The sequence below is a fragment of the Leptonotus elevatus genome, chromosome 10 (assembly GCF_054856555.1).
Source record: "Leptonotus elevatus isolate MCC_2025b chromosome 10, RoL_Lele_1.0, whole genome shotgun sequence".
NCBI classification, from domain to species: Eukaryota; Metazoa; Chordata; class Actinopteri; order Syngnathiformes; family Syngnathidae; genus Leptonotus; species Leptonotus elevatus.
Window position 1 is genome coordinate 12384934 of NC_141248.1, and position 22616 is coordinate 12407549.

The following is a 22616-nucleotide window of genomic DNA, read 5'->3' on the forward strand; positions in this document are numbered from 1 at the left end:
CCATATCTTCCAGTACTGCAATATTGCATTGATCATCACTACTTGATGATTGGTCTCTTGGTTTCCATTTTTAACAAAGGATACGTCTGGCTATGCGACCACCCTGCTTTGGTGATCATTTTTCACAGCCCAGACAACAACGTCAGCTTGGTTAAACCTGCAGACGAGTCATACGCTTCCTCATTCATGCCACAAAGATTCAATCAATGCCAGAGAGGTACAGTACCATGATTTGTATGCCATGTCTGCCAAAACCAGATTAGCAAATGATGCCTTATTTCAAGCTGTTATCTTATTTAAAGCTCTGTGCATTTACCATGACATCCATACATGTTGCTTTATAAGCTCTTATACCCGCTAAGGCAATACCGTTGTTATATCCCCAAGTTGCTGATATCTAGATACCCATTAAGATATGAAACTGGGCACACACTGCGAGACATTGTAGCCCGATCCTTTCTATGATTGGATTTATGGTTCCTTTGGGGTTTCTCTGGGAAGCAGGAGGATCAATCCCTAATGGTAACATTTGGCAAGGGGTTGTGTTACTGCAGCTACAGCTGAGTCCTCCCAAAAAAAAAAAAAAATCATTAAATGTGCTGTTTTTTAATGTGTTGGCGCCACACCAAAGTCTGATACCACATTCAAAGACGGCTGTATATGCACCTTGGAGTTGAATATAAAAAATAAAAATGAAAATAAAAATACAGAAGTGAAGACAAGAAAGTAAATGTGCTGTGAGCAGAGAGAAAGTAAGAATATAGGGGGAAGGGAATGCTAGACCACAATGCTGGTTGATTAGATTTCAGAAAACGAAGACAGACATGGGTCATTTATAACACACAATGCCAGACCTTGGTGGTAGAAGGCATGCAGGATGAGATGGAGGAAAATAAAATGTTTTGCCAATCAAATGGTGAGTTTGGAAAAGAAGTGAAATAGGAGAGAGTTATTTTTGTGCAAATGCTCCAGAGGAAACCCAATACTGATACTTCAACAGAAATAGTGATGAATACATTTTAAAGCAGAGCTGATCCTGCCGCGCCACACCCAGTAACCACTGAGCATGCTCAGAATGATGTCAACTTCAGTCTTGGGTGACAGCCCAATTAAAATTACTAGAGAGCGCACCCACACACATCCATCACTGCAGAGGACGATAAAGCCACATCTCAGCCCAACCCATTAACCCAACCAGAAAGTCAAAGGATCAATAATATCTCGATGCGCACACTAGTGCATTCTCATGTTAGCATTAAGAAGACAGTATAATATAGCGTAGCATAGCATAGTATAGTATAGTATAGTATAGTATAGTATAGTATAGTATAGTATAGTATAGTATAGTATAGTATAGTATAGTATTAAAACAGTCAACTTTTCACACCGAGTTCACCTCTGGGATGAAAAATCTGTTTACAGTAAATTGCAATAAGATCTACAAAATATGTGGTGCTGTTTCAGCTTCATTAGTTATAATCAAAATGCATTAAACTCCACGCTGTGATATTATCTTCATAAGTGAGTCCTGTTCATGCCCACTGATATATTTGACTAGTGAGAATTACTGAACGTATAGCATAAAAGCTATTGAATAACTGCCGAGTCACGGCGGTGCCACAGACGCCCAGGATGTCAATTAAGTATTGGATTACTGTAAAAGGAGAGGCAGTGGAAAGAGAACGAGAGGGAGGGAGATAAGTGGATGTAAAAAAAAAAAAAAAATGAAAGAAACAAGACTGACTTCAAACTATCCCATCAGCATGAGAGCACACTGTTAAAAGTCTCAAAGATTTTACAAGTGGGAGACTGAAATCATGTGCGGAATATGGATGAAAGAATTCAAATGGACAGTGCCTACTCGACAAAGAGAACATGACTCGTGAGAAGGGAAGGGATGGTCGTGAGGAAGAGACATATTTAGATATTGAAGCAGTAATGTAATGTCCTCTTGTCAAAAGGGTGGAGCTGTCCAGACAGAAAGTGGTGCTGCAAGGACGGCAAGGCGTGCTCCCTCTCTGCGCGGAAGGGAGTGGCCTGAGCCGAGATGCTGAAGAGTGATGGGGAAAGGAAGGGCGGGGGTGAGGAATCACAAGCCAGTGTGCGAGTATATAAACCTCCAGCACTGGCTTGAGGACAGTCTTCAAGCCTCATCACTTTTCTCTCTCTTAAGAGATACGCCCAAGACACCAACCATGAGCCATTCTTCCATGCATTCCTCCACTTCCTATAGGCGCACCTTCGGGAGCCCACATCCTATCTCCATGTCCTCTTACTCCAACATGTCCTCACGTCCGTCCGTCTCCGGGGGTCGCTACATGCGCTCCGCGTCGCCCATGGTGTCCTCCCGCTCCACCACTTACCAGCAACAACGTTCCCGACCCGGCGTCCAGCCCCAACGTCTCACCTATGACAAGGTGGATTTTACCCTGGCCGAGGCCATCAACCAGGAGTTCCTCACCACCCGCAGCAACGAGAAGGTCGAGCTGCAGGAGCTCAACGACCGCTTCGCCAGCTTCATCGAGAAGGTGCGCTACCTGGAGCAGCAAAATGGTGCACTGCAGCAGGAGCTGACCCAGTTCAAAGGCCAGCAGCAGCACGGCCAGCCCAACCGCGCCACTGAGATCTTCCAGGACGAGCTGAGGGAGCTGCGACGCCAGATGGACGCCATCGGCAAGGAGAGGGACCAGTACCAACTGGAGAGGGACAACCTGGCTGAAGACCTGGGCCTGCTCAAGCAGAGGTTGGTACCAATAGATAGATAGATAGATAGATAGATAGATAGATCGATCGATAGATAGATAGATAGATAGATAGATAGAGCTTGCTAGCCGAGCAAGATAGATAGATAGGGCGTGGCCCACCCAAGCTGCGACATGCTACAGGTCACGACATCAGCGCATTGCTTAGCAAAGGCAACAAGGTGTGGTTTGTGCTGACGTATTTCCTCAGTTGCGATTGATTAATAATTTAAACAACAAAAGGGCCCAAAGGTGCCCTTAAGCAAGGCATCTTACTCTCTCAATCACTCCAGTTGTAAGATGGCTTATTCACTATGCTCTGATTAATGTTAATTAACAATGGCATACATCAGGCGAGCAGAGGGAAGTGGCTAGACAAAGGGTGGGGTCAGTAAAGAAGCAGGGAGGAAATGGATGCAGCAGAGGGAGAAAAAAAAATCAATGTGACTCAGTGATTCCATTAGGTGAGTTTTCCCTGTCCCTTTGCGCTGATTAAATGGTGCCAGAGACCCCATTAGAAGAAAAGGCCCCCTATAACCCAACATGAATTAAAGATGAGGTAGCCATGTGACGTTTTCCCGCTAATCTACTTAATGTCCAGCCCCTGCATGATTTTAACCAGACAAGACAGATGAAGCGGCCCTCATCAACTAAATGGGCAGAGAATCAGTCGAAGCAGGGGAGGCCAGTAAACTTTTTGGTCTCTTATTGTGATGTACAATACCAAAAAAAGTGTTTCTGCATTGTTTACCGCAACTATACATTAGGAGCCAGTCTGTCAGAAATAAAATACAGTTGTCATTTTAATTTGCTCACAGAGCATTTTGTAGATTTCTTCTGGGAATTAAAAGATGGGGAGCATAGTTAACCTTATCAAGAGACATGGTGACCTTATTGAACTGCATTAGTGGAAAAGGAGCAGCTGGTGTTCCCACGAGGCGTACTTCCAAAAACCTTTTACAGGACAGTGAATCAACAAATTGATTCGGAGTACCTTTTTCCCCAGCTATTACCCTTAGTGGAAAAAGATTAGTAGTGAGTTTAAAGAATGTGCGTGTGTCTCCTAGGTTGGATGAAGAAGCCCAGAAGAGAGCAGATGCTGAAAATAACCTTGCAGCCTTCCGCAAGGTAAACACGCAATGTCGAAAGATACAGGGTGTGTTCAAGGACTGGTGTTACAAATGATATAGTTCAAACCCAAACTACAAAAACGATATCTTCCATCTTGATTTACGTCTATACATATATTCATCATGTAAAATATGTATCATGTTCAACATGGATGACATGCAATGACATGCAATGACAATTTTATTTCAAGTAGACTGAAGTTTAGAGGTAAGAATATATGCATACTTTTCCTAACTACTACAAATACGATTTCTTTTCATTTTACAACAACAAGGATGTGGATGATGCCACAATATCGCGTCTGGAGTTGGAGAGGAAGATTGAGTCCCTGATGGATGAAATTGAATTCCTCAAGAAGATGCATGATGAAGTAAGTGCAGATTATACATGTGTCATTCTTTAAAAAAAATAAAAATAAAAATAAAACGTAATTTAAAGTTCTTCTATTCTGAAAACTGGAAGTATATAATCAATTTATTCTCATTAGAACATGTGAGTTCATTTTGACAATCAGTAAAAAATGTATAATGCATTACGAGTGATTGTTCTTCGCTGTGCTCATGGGTCAACAATAATTGAGCTTTTCTAACTTATTTTAGGAAATCCAGGACGTTCAAGTGAGTGTGCAGACCCAACAGCTGAGGATGGAGGTCGTGGACCACAGCACCCGACCAGACCTCACTGGTGCTCTGAGGGACATCAGGGCCCAGTATGAGACCATTGCTATGAAGAACATGCAGGAATCCGATGACTGGTACAAGTCCAAGGTAGCCAACAACACACATAAACACAAAAACACACACTCAAAGATGCATTTTAATCTTAATATTAATATCTGTATGTGTGTAGTTTGCAGATTTGACTGAATCTGCAAAGCGGAATGGCGATGCTCTGAAGCAGGCCAAACAGGAGTCCTCAGAGTCCAGGAGGCAAATCCAGTCCCTGAACTGTGAGATTGATGCGATGAAGAACACGGTCAGGACAGCAATTCTTTTTTTTTTGATCTTCTTCTTTTACATGACCTCATAATTACACTATAGCCTTGATGATATTTCACTGCATGATGTCAGAATGAAGCGCTCCTGAGGCAGATGCGTGACATGGAGGATCAGTTCGCCAATGAAATTACTAACTACCAAGACAACGTAGGCAGACTGGAGGATGAGATCCGCCACCTGAAGGACGAGATGGCTCGCCACCTCCGGGAATACCAGGACCTCCTCAATGTCAAGATGGCTCTGGACATTGAAATTGCCACTTATCGTAAACTGCTGGAGGGAGAGGAGAGCAGGTAAGCGAGGGCTGTCTTAGTTGTGATGATATTTAACAATAAATGAGTGCTCCTGAAACGTTGGTTATATTTCTTTTTCAGGATCACCATGCCTCTTCTCAATATGGGCATGACAAATCACTTTGGTGATCGTGGTGAGTTCTGGTTTTCTATTCCAACAACAGAGAATGTTCTCATGTTCTGTAAGTTGCTGTTTACTAGTGTAAATGAAGGCCATAGTGGTTAAATGCATTAGTTGACCAGAATTCAACAGCGCCACAGTCATTTTAAAATTTCATTAAATCGTCATTCATCCAGGCAGGTCCAGTAGAATGAAAATAATCTGGCAGTGGACGAGAATAGTTATTCTGATCACCACAGTTTTAACCCTATAAAGCCTGAACCATGAAATATATGAGAGACAATTCTGATTATTTGTAAATAGAGTATTTATTGTTTCTTTTGAAGAAACAAACAAAAACTAATTGAAAATCAACTTCCACACAGGACTTTTGATTTGTGGCATATTTGATACATCCGGTCACAATGCTTTCAATTTGTACATTTATAACCAGTGTTGGGGAATCCAGGTCCAGAGAGAACAAACCGTGAAACAGTTTGACTTTAGCCACAGGTGCTTCTACTCAACAGGCGCTTCCATGAGCTCGTTTACCTCCCAGTTGCGTGTGGCTAACGCAGGATTTTAACTTTGTGGACCTGGATTCCCCAACCCTGTTCATAACGGTCAAAAATATAATAATAAACAGACATATCAAACATTTTAGTATTTCCACAAATCAGAAAGAGCATTTCCCACTACAGTATTAACAAGTATAGGTGTCTCTCCTTTTGCAATTGGGACGATTTTGCAAGGTCGCTGGGAAAACCGTTAGCTGGGTGATACTGCCCTCTAATGGCTCATCCGTGCAATGCATGTGTCAGATCATATGCGTCAGGGTTTTAATGGGAAAAAATATTATACTCATGAAATAGAGGGCTCAAAATGTCTTGTATTTAATATGATTTGTTTGGCTTTATAGGGTTAAAATATTCATATCAGAGAGGAGTGAGGGCAGTGGCCTAAAGCTCCATCTTTGTCAGGAAAATGTTAAGTCCAATAACGAGAACTTTATTCATATTATAACGTGCACCAATATCACACTTGTGTCCTAACACTTGTCGCTGTACAGAATGCTACAAGAGTGTGGCAGTCTTTTATTTTTACAATCACCTAATTAAAAAATGCAAATGTTAAAAAGTAAATAACATAAAATGTTATAAAAGCAAACATTTTCAATGGTACTTATCCTCATTAAGATTGCAGGTATGCAAGAGGCTATCTGGACTGGTTGCTAGTCAATACTGTAAATGCTATAAATTTGATATTACAATGATATCTATATAATTCAGATTACGAACCCAGACCAGAGAGTGGCACCAAGAGGACTGTGGTGATAAAGACAGTTGAGACTAGAGACGGAGAGGTATGATAATATTCATATTATAGTGTGCTAAATTGTCAGAACATTCAATGTATTAACCCAATTTTCCCTTCAGGTGGTGAAGGAATCCAAGAGGGAGACCGAGAGAGATTCTGGCCACACTGATAAAGATGACAAGGACAACTGAAAATAACCTGATTCAATAATGTGAAGGCCTGTGCCACGACAATAACGAAAAAGCATATATCGATATAAAAAAAAGAAAGAAAAAAAGAGTAAAACTTCAGTGTTTCATTGTCTAGCAAAGAGTAACAAAATGCAGGCGCAATGTTAAATGAATACATTTTGACTGGTGTGTCACTTTGGTGCTATTCAAGCCACCCAGCTGGTTCAAAACACAGCTGTGTCATCTGTGTGACAAAGCAGAACTTGTAACCCGATCAATATACCAGATGAGGCCTTTATTTGCAGTGCAATCCCATGGAATCCTTTGATGGCCACATGTTTGTAGCTCGCTTTGTGCTTAACAGCAGTGAAAAAGAAGAAGAAGAGCATCAATTTGCATAATAGCTTTACAAACAGTTCTCGGTAGATACATAAAAAAAAAAAATATCACATTCCAGAGGCTTTGCTGTCTACCCGTACCACTACCCAATATAGTATATCAAAAGAAGAAGAAAAAGAGAAACATGGAAAAAATGACAAGTTATGACATAATTGCAAATAAATTGACCTTGAGCAAGTCTAATGTCTCTGCCTCAATTTCTTCATGTGAAATGTGGCATGCTGTGAGGAAAATGAAGCAAATGAGTTATTCCAGTGGAGCTGAGAAGTGGAGATGGTTATTTTAAAACAGTCAAAGGTTTCTGCCTTTTCCACAATGACACCGAATGTACATGATAAACAACAGTTACAGTAGCGCTGCTGTCACCTTAAGGAGGATACAAGAGAGATAAAGTGTGACATGAGCGACATTATTTATTTTGAATATGTAAGTATTAAAGTGGTTGAAATGGTAAACTATTAGTTAATGTTCTTATCAATTCCAGTAAAACAAATTAAATGATTCACTTGTTTAAAAATAATACAGTAATCCTCAAGAAAAATTTTAAGGACTTTATTTAGTTCAGGAATTAGGAGTATTTAGTATTACTTCACCCTACAACTCCCCTCCAATTTTAATACACCACACAACTTGTGGGTGGGGGGGGGGGGCTTGTGGGGGTGCCATCGGTTGGGGGCCGCAGTATAGAGCAGTGCTGCGGTCCCCTGTCCGTGTCGCCACCCGTCCCCCCCCCCCCGCCCTATCTATTTTTTTTAATGCACCACATACACTCAGCAACATGCTTGGGTGGCGGGTGGATCGGAGCGTGGGAATATCATTTCCATCGGCTCCGGTTCACCTGCTCCTAATTTTAATGCACCACACACACACACTTGTATATACACTGGGTGGGGTCACATTCACGGTTTAGGGGTAGAGTTCGCCAGTCCGCGAGCTGGCGGACTCAGTAACAGGGGTTCATTTTCACAAAGAACGCTGGGGTGACGACGGGGGCCTTCCCCCGCTGGGCCTGGGGTTCGGGGGTGTCGGCCGCCCTCCGGTGCCCCCATCTCCCCCTTCTGCCCCCGGTGTTCCGTCCTTCCACACGGCGGGGGGTGGGGTGGGCGCGGCTGCCCTCTCCGCTCCGCTGTCCGGCCCCTCTTCGGCGCCGGTGCCTGGGTGCGGGTGGTCCCCGGGGGCTGGGGGTCGGGGGTTGGGGGGCTGCCGGTTGGTCGGGGTGGGGTCGGGGGGGGGCGGCTTTGTTGGGGGGGGGGCGGTGGTGGGGGTTGCGGGGTGGGGGGTGCTGGGGGTGGGGGGTGTCTGGGGGATTGGGGGCGTGGGGGCGGCTGGGGCTGGGTTGGGGTGGGTGGCGGGGGTGGATGGGGGGCGGGGGGTCGTGGGGGGGGGGGGGGGTTGGGGGCCGGTGGGGTGCCTGGTGGGCCTGCAGTGCCCCGTCCTGCTGCGTTGGGCCGGGGGCGCGGGCCGTGTTGGGGCGGGGGGCGCTCCTGCTCCTGGGTTTGCTCTCCGGCCGGTGGCCCTGGTGGGGCCCGGGGGTCGTCCTTTGGCGCTGCCGCGGCCTGGGGGGCCCTGAGGTGTTGCGCTTGCTCTGTTCCGGCGGGGGTCGACGGCTCCCCTCTTTGGTGGAGATTTTCATGCATGCCAGATCCACCACACCAGCATCTACCGAAAATCAGACACAATCTGTTTCCTCCTCAGGTTATTGAATCGGTGGAGGCTGGTGTCTGCGGATCTCACGCGGCTTCGTCTGTCCTTCCTTCCTTTTCTCGGTCTCTCCGTTGGTCTCTTGAGGCCTCCCTGATTTTATGTTTTTTGGATTTGTTGGGGTCTGGATGTTTCTTGGGCTGGGGAGGAGTTCTGGTGGGGGGTGTCTGGTCGGTGCTGGATTTCACCTTCCTTGGTTTTCTTCGGTCCCCTCGGGTCTCCTGGTGTTCGATTTAGGTGAACGGTATGAGATTTTTTTTCTAATAGGTTTTCTGGTGAGCTAACAAATACACACACGCACGCACGCACGCACGCATGCACGCACATACACATACTCACCCACACACAAAAAAAAAAATATATATATATATATGTATGTATGTATGTATATATATATATATATATATGTATGTATATATATGTATATATATATATATATATATTTAAAAAAAAAAAAAAAAAAAAAAAGAGCAATGATGATGACATTTCCGAATGAACAATACTGAGCTCTATGAAAAAAAAAAGAAAAAAAAAAGGAGTATTTACTCTAATTCATACTAAACTGATAAACAATATTCAAAAGAGATTTGAACCCCAAATTTTGGAACTGTTAAGTACACCATACTGTTTGATAATAATTTAACTTAATTGCTGCAAATTAGTTTAGACAGGTTTTGATTGAGAATTCTTGCAATATTTTATAATTAAGTACCGTGGGTATTTTACTGTCAAAGTTACAGAACAGTACTGTACTATGAAGTCGTATGCATTTCTCCATTACTTTGTTTGAAAATGAGATTAGGTATCCCCAGCACTAGATGGCGGTAATATGCAGGTACGTGCTTTCCACTCAATTTCAATATCCCAAGAAGAAGACCACAAAGTGACGTCATTCTACATCCGATGTAGTTCGCTTATTGGCGCCAGACTTGTGTCGCTGATGGCGAGTTTTCCTCCTGCGTTTTTGACTTGTTTGGCACAACGACACACTTTTTTTGAGCGTATTTCTTACCACGTGAAGCTTGGCAGTGGGCGCCGCCAGGAAACGAATTGAACGGCTACTTCTACGTGAGTAGAAAACGTGTTTTGTGCGATATGATATGATATGATATGATGTACAGTACACTCAGCAGCCACAACATTTGGACCTCCGCAAACTACAGTACAACTAGAATAACACAAAGTCAGGATTTCTGAGTGTCCGTTGTAGACTTCTTGATACAATTTTATTTCAGCTCTTATTACACCGTGTATATGTACCTAATTATTTGGTCGGTGAGTGAATAGTGCTCAGCTCATTTTAAAGATTTTTTAAAATTCAATCATTTTAACTATTTGTCATTATTCCCCATTTTCACGCTTACATTCACTTTTGTTCTTGTCGAAGGTGTTTGAACTTATTCAGGATGAATTGTGATCTTCTGGCAACATGCAGTGCTCTTGGGTACCTGGAGGGAGACACTTATCATAAAGAAGCTGATTGTTTAGGTGAGTGGATTGGCTTTTGTAATGGGTTCTCATTGTGCTTCATAATCATGTAATGTATGTCATGTTGAATAAAACAAACAAACATGTTTTTTTCTCTTTCTCAGAGAGTGTGAAAGACCTGATCAGGTTCTTGCGCTATGAAGACGACACCCGTGATGTCCGCCAGCAGCTGGGTGAAGGCCACATTGTGGAACATGACCTTGTGCCTATTATCACTCAACATGGGAATGACAAGGCCTTGTTTGATGCATGCATACGGTAATTACCCCAAATTAAACTTGCCATTTCTAAAATACAGTCAGTTATAGACAGTTAGTCATCTGATTATACCTGTAAATACATGAAATCTATTGATTATATGATAGAGAGTCAAAACTGTAGTAAAGCAGCATTATCACGCTGGTTGGACATATGACACAATGTGCATATTTGTTCTTTTCACAGGCTAATGGTCAATCTAACACAACCTGCTATGCTCTGCTTTGGGAAGGTTCCTGATGACCCCATATTTAGACACCACTTTTTGCGAGTGACCTCTCATTTGCAGGCCTACAAAGAGGTACTGACTGTCACTGTATATAATTGAATGACTAATTCACTCAATGAGGTTATGTTAGCTCATGTGTGTCTGTATCATTCAATCCTGCTCTTTTTTGCATCATACTTTGTAGGTACTAGACCCAAACTAAACTAGTGTGACACCTTTACAGTAACCTGAAATATATTGTATTAAAGTGCCAAATGAAATTAAAATAATTTACCAGAAAACCTATTACTTTGTTTTAAACAAGATCTGATCAAGTCACAATTTTACAATGATGCTTTTCTATTTTAATTGTAGGCATTTAGTACTGAAAAGGTGTTTGGTGTTTTAAGTGAGACACTGTACAACCTGTTACAAATGGTAAGTGATAGACCGGTGAAAAGCACGTCTTTTATAACATGTCAGTTTGTGTTCATATATTTATTTTTTTCTTTTCTTTTCCCTCCCCTGACATGATTCACTTTCAGGAATGGGAGCAGAGGCAGGAAGAAGACAACCTTCTGATAGAGAGAATTCTGCTGCTAGTCAGGAATGTGCTTCATGTACCGGCCGACCCTTTGGAAGAGAAGGTTATTATGCTTTGTGGTTGGTTTGGATGAACTATCAGTTGATTGGATGACATATATTGATGCATTTAATTAGTTGTGTCTTGCGGCAAAATTGGCTGCAACCAGCAAAGGTGCTGTTGATTCAATTAGTTGAGTAGGTGCTTTGATTAAGTTAGTTTCTGAAGTTACATCCACTAGAACAGGGCTCAGCAACCTTTCCTGTCACAAGAGCCAAATAAATAACCCAAAATGTGTCTGGAGTCGCAAAACATTTGAAGATTGTGATGAAGGGAACAGTGTGTTAGTGTTAGTCTAATACTGTACTCAGTACTGAGGGCCCAAGAGCTAATTAGAGCTGCACCACAAATGACAAAAATATGCAGCATCCAATACTTTGTGAAATTCATTTTCTTCTACCTTTCTCTAAAATTCCTGACATTTTTGGCAATTTTATGGACATATTATGGTCATTTTCTGCCTCTCTACTTCAGTTTTTGGACATTTTATGACTATTTTTGGACATTTTTTAATGCCCCTTTTTGCCAGCAAATTTCTGACATTTTGTGGACATTTTATGATAATTTTTGTGATTTCTTTTGTGTTATTGTTAGTTTTTGAATGTTTTCTTTTCTGCCTTTAAATCAGATTTATTTTGGCAATTCAATAATATTTTATGGTAATTTTCTGCCTTTCTTTTGTTTTGGGACATTTTAGGTTACTTTTTGAACATTTTCTTTTCTGGCATTTTTGGCAATTCCATAGACAGTTTATGGTAAATTTCTGCTGTTCCTCTTCCTAATTGGATGTTTTATGATCACTTTTGGGATATTTTTAGGTAGATAGAAAAAAACGTTTTCATCTTTTTCTGACAACTTAAAAATTTTGACTGAAAATGTTTTGAATATTTAATTCTTCATTTAAAAAAAATCTAAATCATTAATTCATTTGAAAGATATTTGATCTAAAAATAAATAAATAAATAAACGTGTACAAATAATAATAATTACTACTACAGTAATTTTTGGACTATAAGTCGCTACTTTTTTCACCTGCATTTGACCTTCTGGCTATTACAAGGTGCGGCTTATCCATCAGATCACAAGGGGGGCGCACTATAAAGGAAGCGCAAGAGCGTCAGGCAGAGCAAAACAAGTGAGCCCAAATACAGTAGGAGACAGAATGAGAGAGAGAGAGACAATTTGCGCCCTCATTATGGAAAAGAAAATAGCGGGAACCCGGTGCGTTAACATTAAAACACCTGCGGTTTATAGTCTGGTGCGGCTTATATGTGTAACAAACTCAACTTTATTTTAGAGATCCACAGGGGGAACCAAAGGAGAGGGACTAAAGAGCCATACATGGCTTCAGAGCCGCAGGTTGCAGACGCTTGCACTAGAAGCACTATGGCATGATTCTGAAAGCAGAAGTTTAAAACATTGTTGATGTTCCACATTTTTATAATAATAATAATAATAATAATGAATCAATTAGTGATAAATGTTTTAATCTACACATTTGAAGTTGTTCTCATCAAGAAAAGAAAAAAAGCATTACCACAAGTCTCCACTCAGTTTTGTTGTCTCTCCTTTAAATTCTCCTGATGCAGAAAGTAGATGACGACGCCAGCGTCCACGACAGGCTGCTCTGGGCCATTCACATGAGCGGTTTCGATGACCTGGTCAAGTTCTTGGCGTCGGCCCAGAGTGAGCAGCAGTGGAGTATGCATGTGTTGGAAATAATCTCCCTCATGTTCAGAGACCAGGTTCAGCCAAATCTTTTTCTGACTCATCAATGTACAGTACAGATAGCTGTTGGGTGTTTGAGCTTTCTTCTGCCACGTCACAGACACCGGACGCCTTGGTGAGTGCCGGGCACGCTCGCTCGGCAGAGGAGAAGCAGAGAGACACTTCGGAGCTGGAGGTGCTGAGGCAGAAAGAGCAGGCAGAGAAACGTTCTCGCACGCTGCAAAGAGGAACCAGGTACATGATATGAGATGATCTTAATACAAGTACAGTACTATACAGTATTTTCATTTTGTTGTGTTGTCATTATAAGATTTCAGTTGATTAACTTCAAATTCCATCAAATTGTTTTTCTGTCAGACATTCACGCTTTGGAGGGTCTTTTGTAGTGAAAGGACTCAGAGCAATTGGAGACAATGATATGATTTATCACAGAAATGTTCACAATGTAAGTACTATAAAGCAATTTACGAAGGAATGTTTGCAAAAGACACTGACATGTTTTACTATCGTTATTTCATAGTTCAAAAACTACACTCACGACATGGGTAAAGCTGTGAGGCGCGTTCCCAGGCGCAATCGGCAGGCCCGGGAATGTACGGACAAACGGCGCTCGGCTTTGAATGTTCGACTCTTCCTGCGGGAGTTTTGTGTGGATTTTTTAGAGAACTGCTACAATCGCCTCATGTACATTGTCAAGGTCAGCAGCTGCAACAACATATATTTGTTTGCATCATAGTTGACAGTTGACAAACCCTAAGTGTTTATTTAAATAATAGTGGTAGTTCTTGATTATTTGTTGATAATACACACACCAATATTCTTTACCCCATTCATGTTGATAATATAAAATTGTTTTAACATCAGTATACAGTACTATAAAATGCCATTCTACTTCATAAAAGCTACAATCGCAGTATGTAACTCTATGTATTCTCTCGTACAGCGTCAGTGGAATATGACATTTGTTAATGTTTTAAAATCAAATTACAAAAAGAAAGTCTCTTCTTAGATCTCAGTATTATTTTTTGGTGGGATGGGTTGCCATGAAAAATAGACATAAAAAATAGGGCACACAGAAAACAAAAATGGAATAGAGAACAACTTTTAAAACAAAATGTATTTGTTTTGTATCCTTCAGCATTTATATTATACACGGATGCAGTACAGTGCAGTATTAGCTATTCCAACTGTAGGAATCTTGACATTCTCTTTTCTTGCCTCCTCCTCTCTAGGAAAGCCTGATGCGGGAGCAGTCTCAGGAACACGATGAGACCTACTACTTGTGGGCGCTCAGCTTCTTCATGGCCTTCAACCGCGGCAACAATTTCCGTGCTGATTTAGTTTCCGAGACGATGTCCACCCGCACTTTCCATTATATGGAGCGCAATATTACCAATTACTATGAGATGATTTTGGCGGACCGCAAAGAGGCCACATCCTGGTCCCGTAGGTAAGAGGAGTGTTTAGAAGCAGGGCTATTTCTAAATTGCTGAAAATATCTGTTCAGATTTCTCTCTCCTTTGTTTTTGCTAGGATGCACCTGGCACTGAAGGCATATCAGGAGCTACTGCTGACTGTGAACGAGATGGACCGATCACAGGATGAAAGCATCCGCCACAGTGCCAATGTTATCAAAAGTAAGTATAATAATAATAATGCTCAGATTGGTATAATATATAGATAAGGTTAATTCAAATGTATTGCTGAGCAATTCTACATCACAATAATAAAGATTTTGTTAGATTAATACCTCTCTGAGCATTAACATTGTAAAGAAAGAATTGGTTGATTCAGCACTTGTATTGGCTGTTACTCTGAACATGGTGTGCAGGTATACGTAACGTAATGTGACCACTGAACGTATAGTTTTTAAGATGAATCACGCTATGAACCGGTACATACTGTCATTGTGCTATGCATAAAACACAAGTTATCTATTAAAATATTGATGTAAAAGTTATTGATTGCAATTGTTCCCCCCCCCCTCACCTTGTAGGTAACATATTCTACCTAATGGAATATAGGGAGATATTCCTGACTCTGCTGAGAAAGTATGACGGGACCAAACAGCCGCAGTCCTACCTGAAAGACCTGGTGGAGTCAACGCATCTCTTCCTGCGCATGTTGGAGCGCTTCTCCAAAGGTCGCAGTAACTTGGTTGTGCAGGTACAATTTGTGTAAGAGTTGCTCTAATGTTTCTCCTTTAATGCCAGCTTGAAAAGTTTCAATTTTGGATGTGGTAATTTTACAGAAAAAGCGAGTGAAGCGGAAACAGTCCAAGAGAGACAAAAAACCGCCAGCTGTAGAAAGGACTCCAGAAGCTCTGGCAGATACCTTGACGATTGTGGAGGGACAACTGAAGGGTGTAAGCTTTCAGGTCAGTGTAATTATTTGTATTGGAAAGTAAACAATTATACCACCAAAGAGGATGGAAAATGCACAAAAATGCCCTAATATCTTGATTTACAAGAGTCCCAATTTATAGATTTTTTTAGATAATAGTCACATTTTTTACATTGATTTGTAACCAATAACTTGAGTTATGAGTGAGCTTTAGGTTTGACACAGTAATATGTAAAGGGGCGGGGGCCAATATTATTATTATTTTTTTATTTGTATCCAGTGACACAGTCATGTACATCACGAGGTTAATTCATACCAATTTATTATTATGGAATAATTTATAATTCAATATTTTTTTTCAGAATCTGGCCTCTCAATCAATAGTAAGAAAAGTTGTAGTCCTTATTATTAATCATCACACATTAATTTCCTGCCCTCATTTGCAGTTGTCAGAATCTTTAACTAAGCGCATCGTGCCTTTCGATGCCACATCGGAAACTCCCCTCGAGGAGCAGCGGACTGAGGCCATGGTGCGGGTGCAGGATGCTTTGCAGTCTCAATTAGGACCAGAGGCCTTAGCGCTCCTGAGGGCCGCCAGGTCAGTCGTAAAACTCCGCTCAGTTAGCTTCAAGCACCAACCAAAAAGTTAAGAGATGTAAAAGACATTATCGTATCCAGGGAAGTATGGCCCGAGGGAGACATTTTTGGCTCGACTGATGTGGAACCTGAAGAAGAACTGGAACTCCTCAAGCAGATCTTGCATGCAGAGCTGCCAAGTATGCACACAGCGTATTTAGACGACATCTGAGAATCGCAACTTCTGATCTGTATGCAGGATTCATTTTTTTTACCCTTGATTTCAGGGTCGGCTGCTCCTCCTGAGACTCAAATGGAAGAGGAGGGGGAGGATGATGCAGATCTAGTGGAGGACGAAGAGTTGGAGGCAGTCCAGGTTTCGGAAACAGACTTCAAATTTCTGGACTTTATCAAGAAGTGAGGCCATAACTTTATGAAAGAACTGTAGAAGCTGGCGCCTTTTCAGTCCTTTTTGTTCGTATATTAGTTCAGTGCTTTTGGACTGTTCACCTTTTTGCTGCCCAAGCTGACCTTTTGCCTTTAAAATCATACTCCACTCTGACATCGCTGTTAATTTTCCGCCCCTGCCCAGGTTTGCCAACCCCAACATTGTGCGTCCATACCTGCTCTTACTCAAATCCTACTCCAAAAACACGCCTCACACAAACCACTGCATTGCTCGAATGCTTCACCGTGTGGCATTTGACCTCAAAATGGACGCGTTGCTGTACCAGCTGTCAGTCTTCCATCTCTTCAACAAGATCCTAAGCGACCCAGCTGCCTCTGCTTACCAGGTTGGCTAATCACGCAAGTAACAAGAGCACAGTAGGCTACACCGCAGACCCCTACCTATTTAAATGCCGATAACATCCACCGTCTTCCGTGGATCGATATGAAATAATACCTAATAAATGTTCTGCGCCAAGATGTAATGGCTTTGTAGAGGTTGGTAGTTTTTCGTTGACTTAGTTTTGAAGCTAACCAACAACCAAATGACAATGATGAAGCCCATGAACTAACCTCCTTTCTGTCCTCCACAGGAGCTGGTCGCCTTTGCCAAGTATGTGCTGAACCGTTTCTTTTCGCTGGCAGCCACCAACAACAAGGCCTATGTTGAACTGTTGTTCTGGAAAAACGTTGGCGCTGTGCATGAGATGACTGAAGGCTACGGCAAAGAGAGGTTTGTGTTTTTGTTTGTCTACTGTATCACTGTAGAGCTGGGAAAGATGAATTAGTGTCGAAATGTGAGTCATTCACATACAAAATGAGTTGCTTGAAACTCGGGGTGTTAGAAAAAATCGATTCGGCAATATATCGCGATATTACAGCACGCAATTCTCGAATCGATTCAGTATGCGGCCGAGTCGATTTTTAAACATCAATTTTCTATGGCAATATTCAACAAAACGTCTTACTTAGGGTTAGGATTCACACATAAAGCATGGAAGAATGTTATATCAATGGAACATTAAGCCTTAATATTTTATGTCAGTGCTGTTCAAACATGAAACAGACTGCAACCTGTTTGTTAAATGCAGTGGCTCAGTTATAAGCCTGAATTTTCAGATAAATAAATACATTTTCATACAAATCTTAAAGTGTACATGTACAAGTTTACTGATTTGTATTTTCTAAATTTGAGTTTTAAAAAAAAATGGCAATAATCAATTTATAGATTTGTATCAGGATTAATCGGTATCAAATCGAATTGTGATACAAATCGAATCGCCAGGTACTAGGCAATTCACACCCCTACTTGAAACATTTCTAATGTAATTCTCTTTTATCAGAGATGAAAAGATGCCACCTTGGACTGAAGAGGAGGAGGAGCAGTTGCGTAATCTTTATGAAGAGCATCGGCACTCTGAAGGTTTGCTGCTTGTTTACAGTTAGCACTCCTGTTTGTCATTTATTTTACATGATGCAGTAACTGGGGAAATAGTCAATCTTAATGTTGCTAATTGGTGACTCTTGCCAGTGCCAGACATTGTGGAGACTCTGCTGCCGTTGCTAAGCAACAGTACACGCACACGGAGGCAGGTTGTGACCCAGCTGGTGCGCATGGGTCTGGTGGACAGCGCTAAAGAGCTGAAGAAACCAAAGTATGTAGGCTGGATAGGCTGACTCATTATGTAATAAGTAGGAATCCATAACTAATCAATAGAAAATGATTTTCTTCAAAAAAGGAAAGGTACCGGGATCGTTCTTTGGACTGAGGACCAGGAAGAAGAACTTCAGATGCTTTATGAAGAATACAAAGACTCTGATGGTGATCACTGGGGGTTTTATTGACTAAAAGAAGCTTATTTATTAAAGAGACTCAGTTTCATATTGATTGTTTCCCCCCTAGATGTGCTTGGCAACATCCTTAAGAAGCTCACAGCCAAGCGCTCCCGTGCACGCATCGTGGACAAGCTGATCAGCATGGGCCTGGTGTCAGAGAGGCGGGAACTTTACAAGAAGAGAAGTCGAACTACTCATTCGAAAAGCTCTGGCGCACAAATGGTAAATTCTAACAACTGTTCGTAGACGATAGAACAACGCAAGGACCATTTGACAAAATTAATTCTTCAAGCAGAGTGAAGAGGATTTCCTAGCTGGAATCACGCAAGATTTCCCAGATGAGCCTCTGAACAGAGAAGAAGATGAGGATGAGTCTGAAGAGAGTGAGGAAGAAGATGATCAGGAAATGGAAGAAAGACAGAATGGCGGCAGCAGGAGGAGCCAAAGTCTTTTGTCTAATGGGGAGAGGCGAGCTGATGTCGGCGCCATGGTAACAATGCTGCATAAGGAAGGTGCGACAAACTTTTTGTTTATTTTTTCAATTATCAAATTCTGTATTGTGCAGATTTTACAAGATAAGCTAAATACCAGCAACCTTTCAATAGGATGCGGAACAGACATTTTATTTTGGATCTGGATATTGTTGCGTGTTATTAATCCATTATTGCAAGGCTCATCTTATGTTTGTTTGTCATCCAGGCATGACCGAAGCACTTGGGTGGTTACAACGCTGTCTGGACCGAGCAGCTAAGGGCCGGGAAGAAGATGGTAAGAATTGTCTGCAAGAGTGTGCAACAGTGCACTTCTTTCAAAAGGTGTTCAAGAATGCCCGGTTAAAACTTTTTTTTTTAAATATATATATATACTTCTTTGGCCAGGTTTTTCGCAGGCTACGCCTCTTGTGCCTCTCACGGAAGCATGTGAAGATGCCATGGAGGACAAGACCTTTCACAAGCTACTGCGCAAATTGGGGATGCGGGCGCCTGCAAATGAACAGGTGGGGGTTTATTGCGTAGTATTACGCTGAAAAGTTTCCGCAACTCCATCTGCTGCTTATGGTGATCAATATGATTTTGTTTCAATGTTTTTTTAATTAAATGGAAAAAAAACTGGCACTTCAATCAAGCCCACTGCCTCACATTACTTTTTCTTTGATGCTCACTGCTTAGGAGACATTTTGGAGAATCCCAGAAAAGATTAGCCCATCTCAGCTCCGTAGTGCAGCTGCGTCTCTCAGTGAAAATCAGGATGAATCTAAAAGTGAGGAGGTCCTTGTGGAAGGCAGCGGCTCGGCTGAAGAACCTCGGGAGGAGACAACGGAGGTCTCTAATTCACAACAAGCAGATGCTTTGAAAGCCCTATTGGTTGCACGCAAGAGGAAAAAGCACTCCAGCAAAGATGGAGGTATGTGAGGACACGTCATGCCTCTCATGCAGTCAAGTCCATATTGTACTTGGGCTTTATTTATGCATTTTGTTTTGCTGAAAGCCATGAATGAATACTGGTTGTTTGTGGGAGTTGGTATTGTTACATATGATTTTGTTTTCTGAAGCCGGTAAATAGGATGGAAAACCACGCCATTTATTTCTCTGCCCTCATTATTTCAGCTCCTGATCTGCATTTAGCCTCTACTGAAGATACAGACAGTTCATTTGAGAGGTGAGGTCACAAAAGTACCCGTTTCCCTTGTAAATGTCAAAGTCCTCATTTTATTTGTTTATATTAGGCCCAATGAGATGACAACTAAAAGAAACAGAGTGTTGGATGATGATGATGATGATGACGACGAGGAGGAGGAGGTGGAAGGTATTGTATTATATTAAATTTACAGTTTTGTCAGGAATGAAAATTATACATGCAGTATTTAGTTGCTTAGAATGACAAAAACTGTATGCCAAAATTTCAGATAACAGTTCCACCAATCTAATGGATATGGTTGCAAATGGCGACGCAGATTCAGACGAGGAAGATATTTCAGCACCAGTGAAGCGTCGACGCAAGATGGTGTTAATTGATGAAGATGATGAGGATTAGTTTCCAATCCATGTGATCCAGTCAATAGTGGAAACATTATGACTCTGAAACCATATAAATATATGACCCCCCTCATATGGTCTCATATGCACAACAGAAGCCAGTAAAAAGAAAAAAAAAAGAAATCCCAACTATTTGTCCATTTATTTTAAAAGGATAATGGGTAACAAAAAAATGCTTGCAATAGCTCAATGTTATTAAAAGTGAAGACAATTAGCAGTTTTCGTATTTTATCAACAAACAAAGTTGACTCGCATGATTCACCTTCGCGGGCCACAAAATGATGCAGCGGGCCAGATCTCCCACCCCAACATTGTTAGACATCTGTGGATTCCATGTTAATTTCCTTCGAGTCACTCTCAATGCTGATTTTGTTTGTTTCTGGTTTTCTTTCTTTCCATTTTCTGGGGTGTGTAATTGTGAATGTTGCTGAAGTGACTAATTTCCGTCATGGGCGGAACAATGAATCTGTCCAAATGTTTGAGTAAATCGACGTGTTGGTTACAGCACACAGTACTTCCATTTTCACTCTTATTTTGAAACTCAGAATTGCACTACTTCAAGTGGCAGATTGTCAGAACGTGACGATCGCGACATTGATTGGCAACAGGTTCATGAACGTCACATAAACACAGGAGACTGAATTGTGCGTTAGGTAAAACAAACAAACGGGCATTGGCTAATCATAACAATGCCCTTTCAGACACGTGCGCACGCGCATATTAGACTCTTCAAACAGCGTTATGTAAATACATAGAAAAAGCATGTTTACATAAACAACGTCCCAGCGTACATTTTACAGATGTAACATGAAACAACAAATCCCTGTGGCCATTTCTACACTCACTGCAAAACATTTACTAAATAAAGCCCCATTGATCGCTTTGACTGTTGAATTGTGTGATGTGATTTTGAGGAAATCGGTGACAGATAATGGACATGTCAATTACATCACAATACCTGTAGGTGGTACTAGAGAGCAGCAAGCACCCAACAATCAGGCTAACAGACCCTGCAAGTGTAAAGTGCATTTCAATTCACTAGGGCTTGGGTGGGGAACCTTTTTGCCTATCAGGGGTCTTTTCGGTTTTATGAAGTCCTCCGAGGGTCTTCTTACTATAGCTAAAAAATATGTTGTAAAGATTTCTAGAATTGCATGGCAGGCCGGATCAAATGTTCTCATTGGATGTATAAGACCAATGGTCTGTCGGTTCTCCACCCCTGCATTATGGAATATAATAAAATGAAACTGACACAAATAATACAAGGACAGCACTTAGCATTTGATTTACGCTGAGTGTCATGTTCAATTTGAATTTTCTTCAATACAAGGATCTCGTGTGTGTGTGTGTGTGTGTGTGTGTGTGTGACAGCCTTTAGTCGTCATCCTCATATTCCAGCTGTGTGGGAGGTGGTTTCTTGTCCTCACATCTGGACTTTGTTAGCAACTTCCTGTCACCGCATCTGCTCTGCCCCCACCTCGCAAAAAGCCTCAGTGCGACCCGATGGTCCTCATAAAGCGCCTTGAGCGTGCGTATGTACAATGGTGGGAGGGTTTGTGTATGGTTTGAGGTGCACATATGTGCCTATGGAATAATGCTGCGTGTTCCACAATCAGGATGACTCATTTTTCGTGATCAGAACATAAGAGTAACTCTAGCAGCTTTTATTGCTTACATCTGAGTTGGGACACACACACATGGTCATTAAATCTTGCACAACGTTTGTGTGAATACATGCCAGATTTGTATCTCTCAAAACAAAGACTAGCCTTTCCTTTGAAAACAGACATGAGTCTTAAAGTATTTCAATGTGTGCAACAGTTTTATGACTACAGTATCTCAGACTCAATCACAAGCATAGTTTAATGAGTTGCACAGGTGAGTCCGACCTGTTAATAACGTAATAATTTAATAGAGAGAGGAACTTTCATATTGCAAAACACTACACTGGTAGCATGATGAGCTTCTATTCAGTACATTGTAAAATGCCCGATGTTTTGCTGTTGGCACTAAGGGGTGTGCTTTTAATATTTTTTTTTAGAAAACGTGTCATGAAAGCAGACGTGCACAAGTAACTGCTTGAATTGATTACTCTATCACATTCCAATAACATTTCCAATTAATATTGGATGAGTAATGGTTTTTCATGGAAAGACAGGCAATGGCTGCCAGGGACGCACCACAGAACCTGAAATGTCGGCAA

The 22616-nt window shown here is 41.5% G+C and overlaps 2 protein-coding genes across 3 annotated transcripts; both read left to right on the plus strand.

The window, feature by feature from the left end:
• Positions 1-2126: 2126 nt before the first annotated feature.
• On the plus strand, positions 2127-7327 carry prph (peripherin). Its single transcript, XM_086087153.1, has 9 exons — positions 2127-2743; positions 3809-3869; positions 4147-4242; positions 4472-4639; positions 4722-4847; positions 4943-5163; positions 5245-5297; positions 6553-6626; positions 6700-7327. The coding sequence occupies exons 1-9, from the start codon at positions 2196-2198 to the stop codon at positions 6769-6771; spliced, it is 1419 nt and encodes a 472-aa protein (XP_085943279.1). The 5' UTR covers positions 2127-2195; the 3' UTR covers positions 6772-7327.
• Positions 7328-9764: 2437 nt separating this feature from the next.
• timeless (timeless circadian clock) lies at positions 9765-21310 on the plus strand. Of its 2 annotated transcripts, none has more exons than XM_086088136.1 (30): positions 9765-9918; positions 10238-10338; positions 10443-10596; positions 10783-10897; positions 11180-11242; positions 11350-11451; positions 13037-13192; positions 13276-13409; positions 13533-13620; positions 13696-13872; positions 14408-14625; positions 14709-14812; positions 15172-15341; positions 15427-15552; positions 15965-16116; positions 16197-16294; positions 16382-16511; positions 16687-16888; positions 17135-17274; positions 17885-17964; positions 18073-18196; positions 18281-18363; positions 18445-18599; positions 18670-18889; positions 19077-19145; positions 19256-19374; positions 19547-19781; positions 19985-20036; positions 20104-20183; positions 20284-21310. In XM_086088136.1, the coding sequence occupies exons 2-30, from the start codon at positions 10257-10259 to the stop codon at positions 20409-20411; spliced, it is 3756 nt and encodes a 1251-aa protein (XP_085944262.1). In that variant the 5' UTR covers positions 9765-9918; positions 10238-10256; the 3' UTR covers positions 20412-21310. The 2 variants fall into 2 exon arrangements, with proteins under 2 accessions (XP_085944262.1, XP_085944263.1); XM_086088137.1 differs by having other exon boundaries at positions 18673-18889; positions 20284-21308.
• The last annotated feature ends 1306 nt before the right edge of the window (positions 21311-22616 follow it).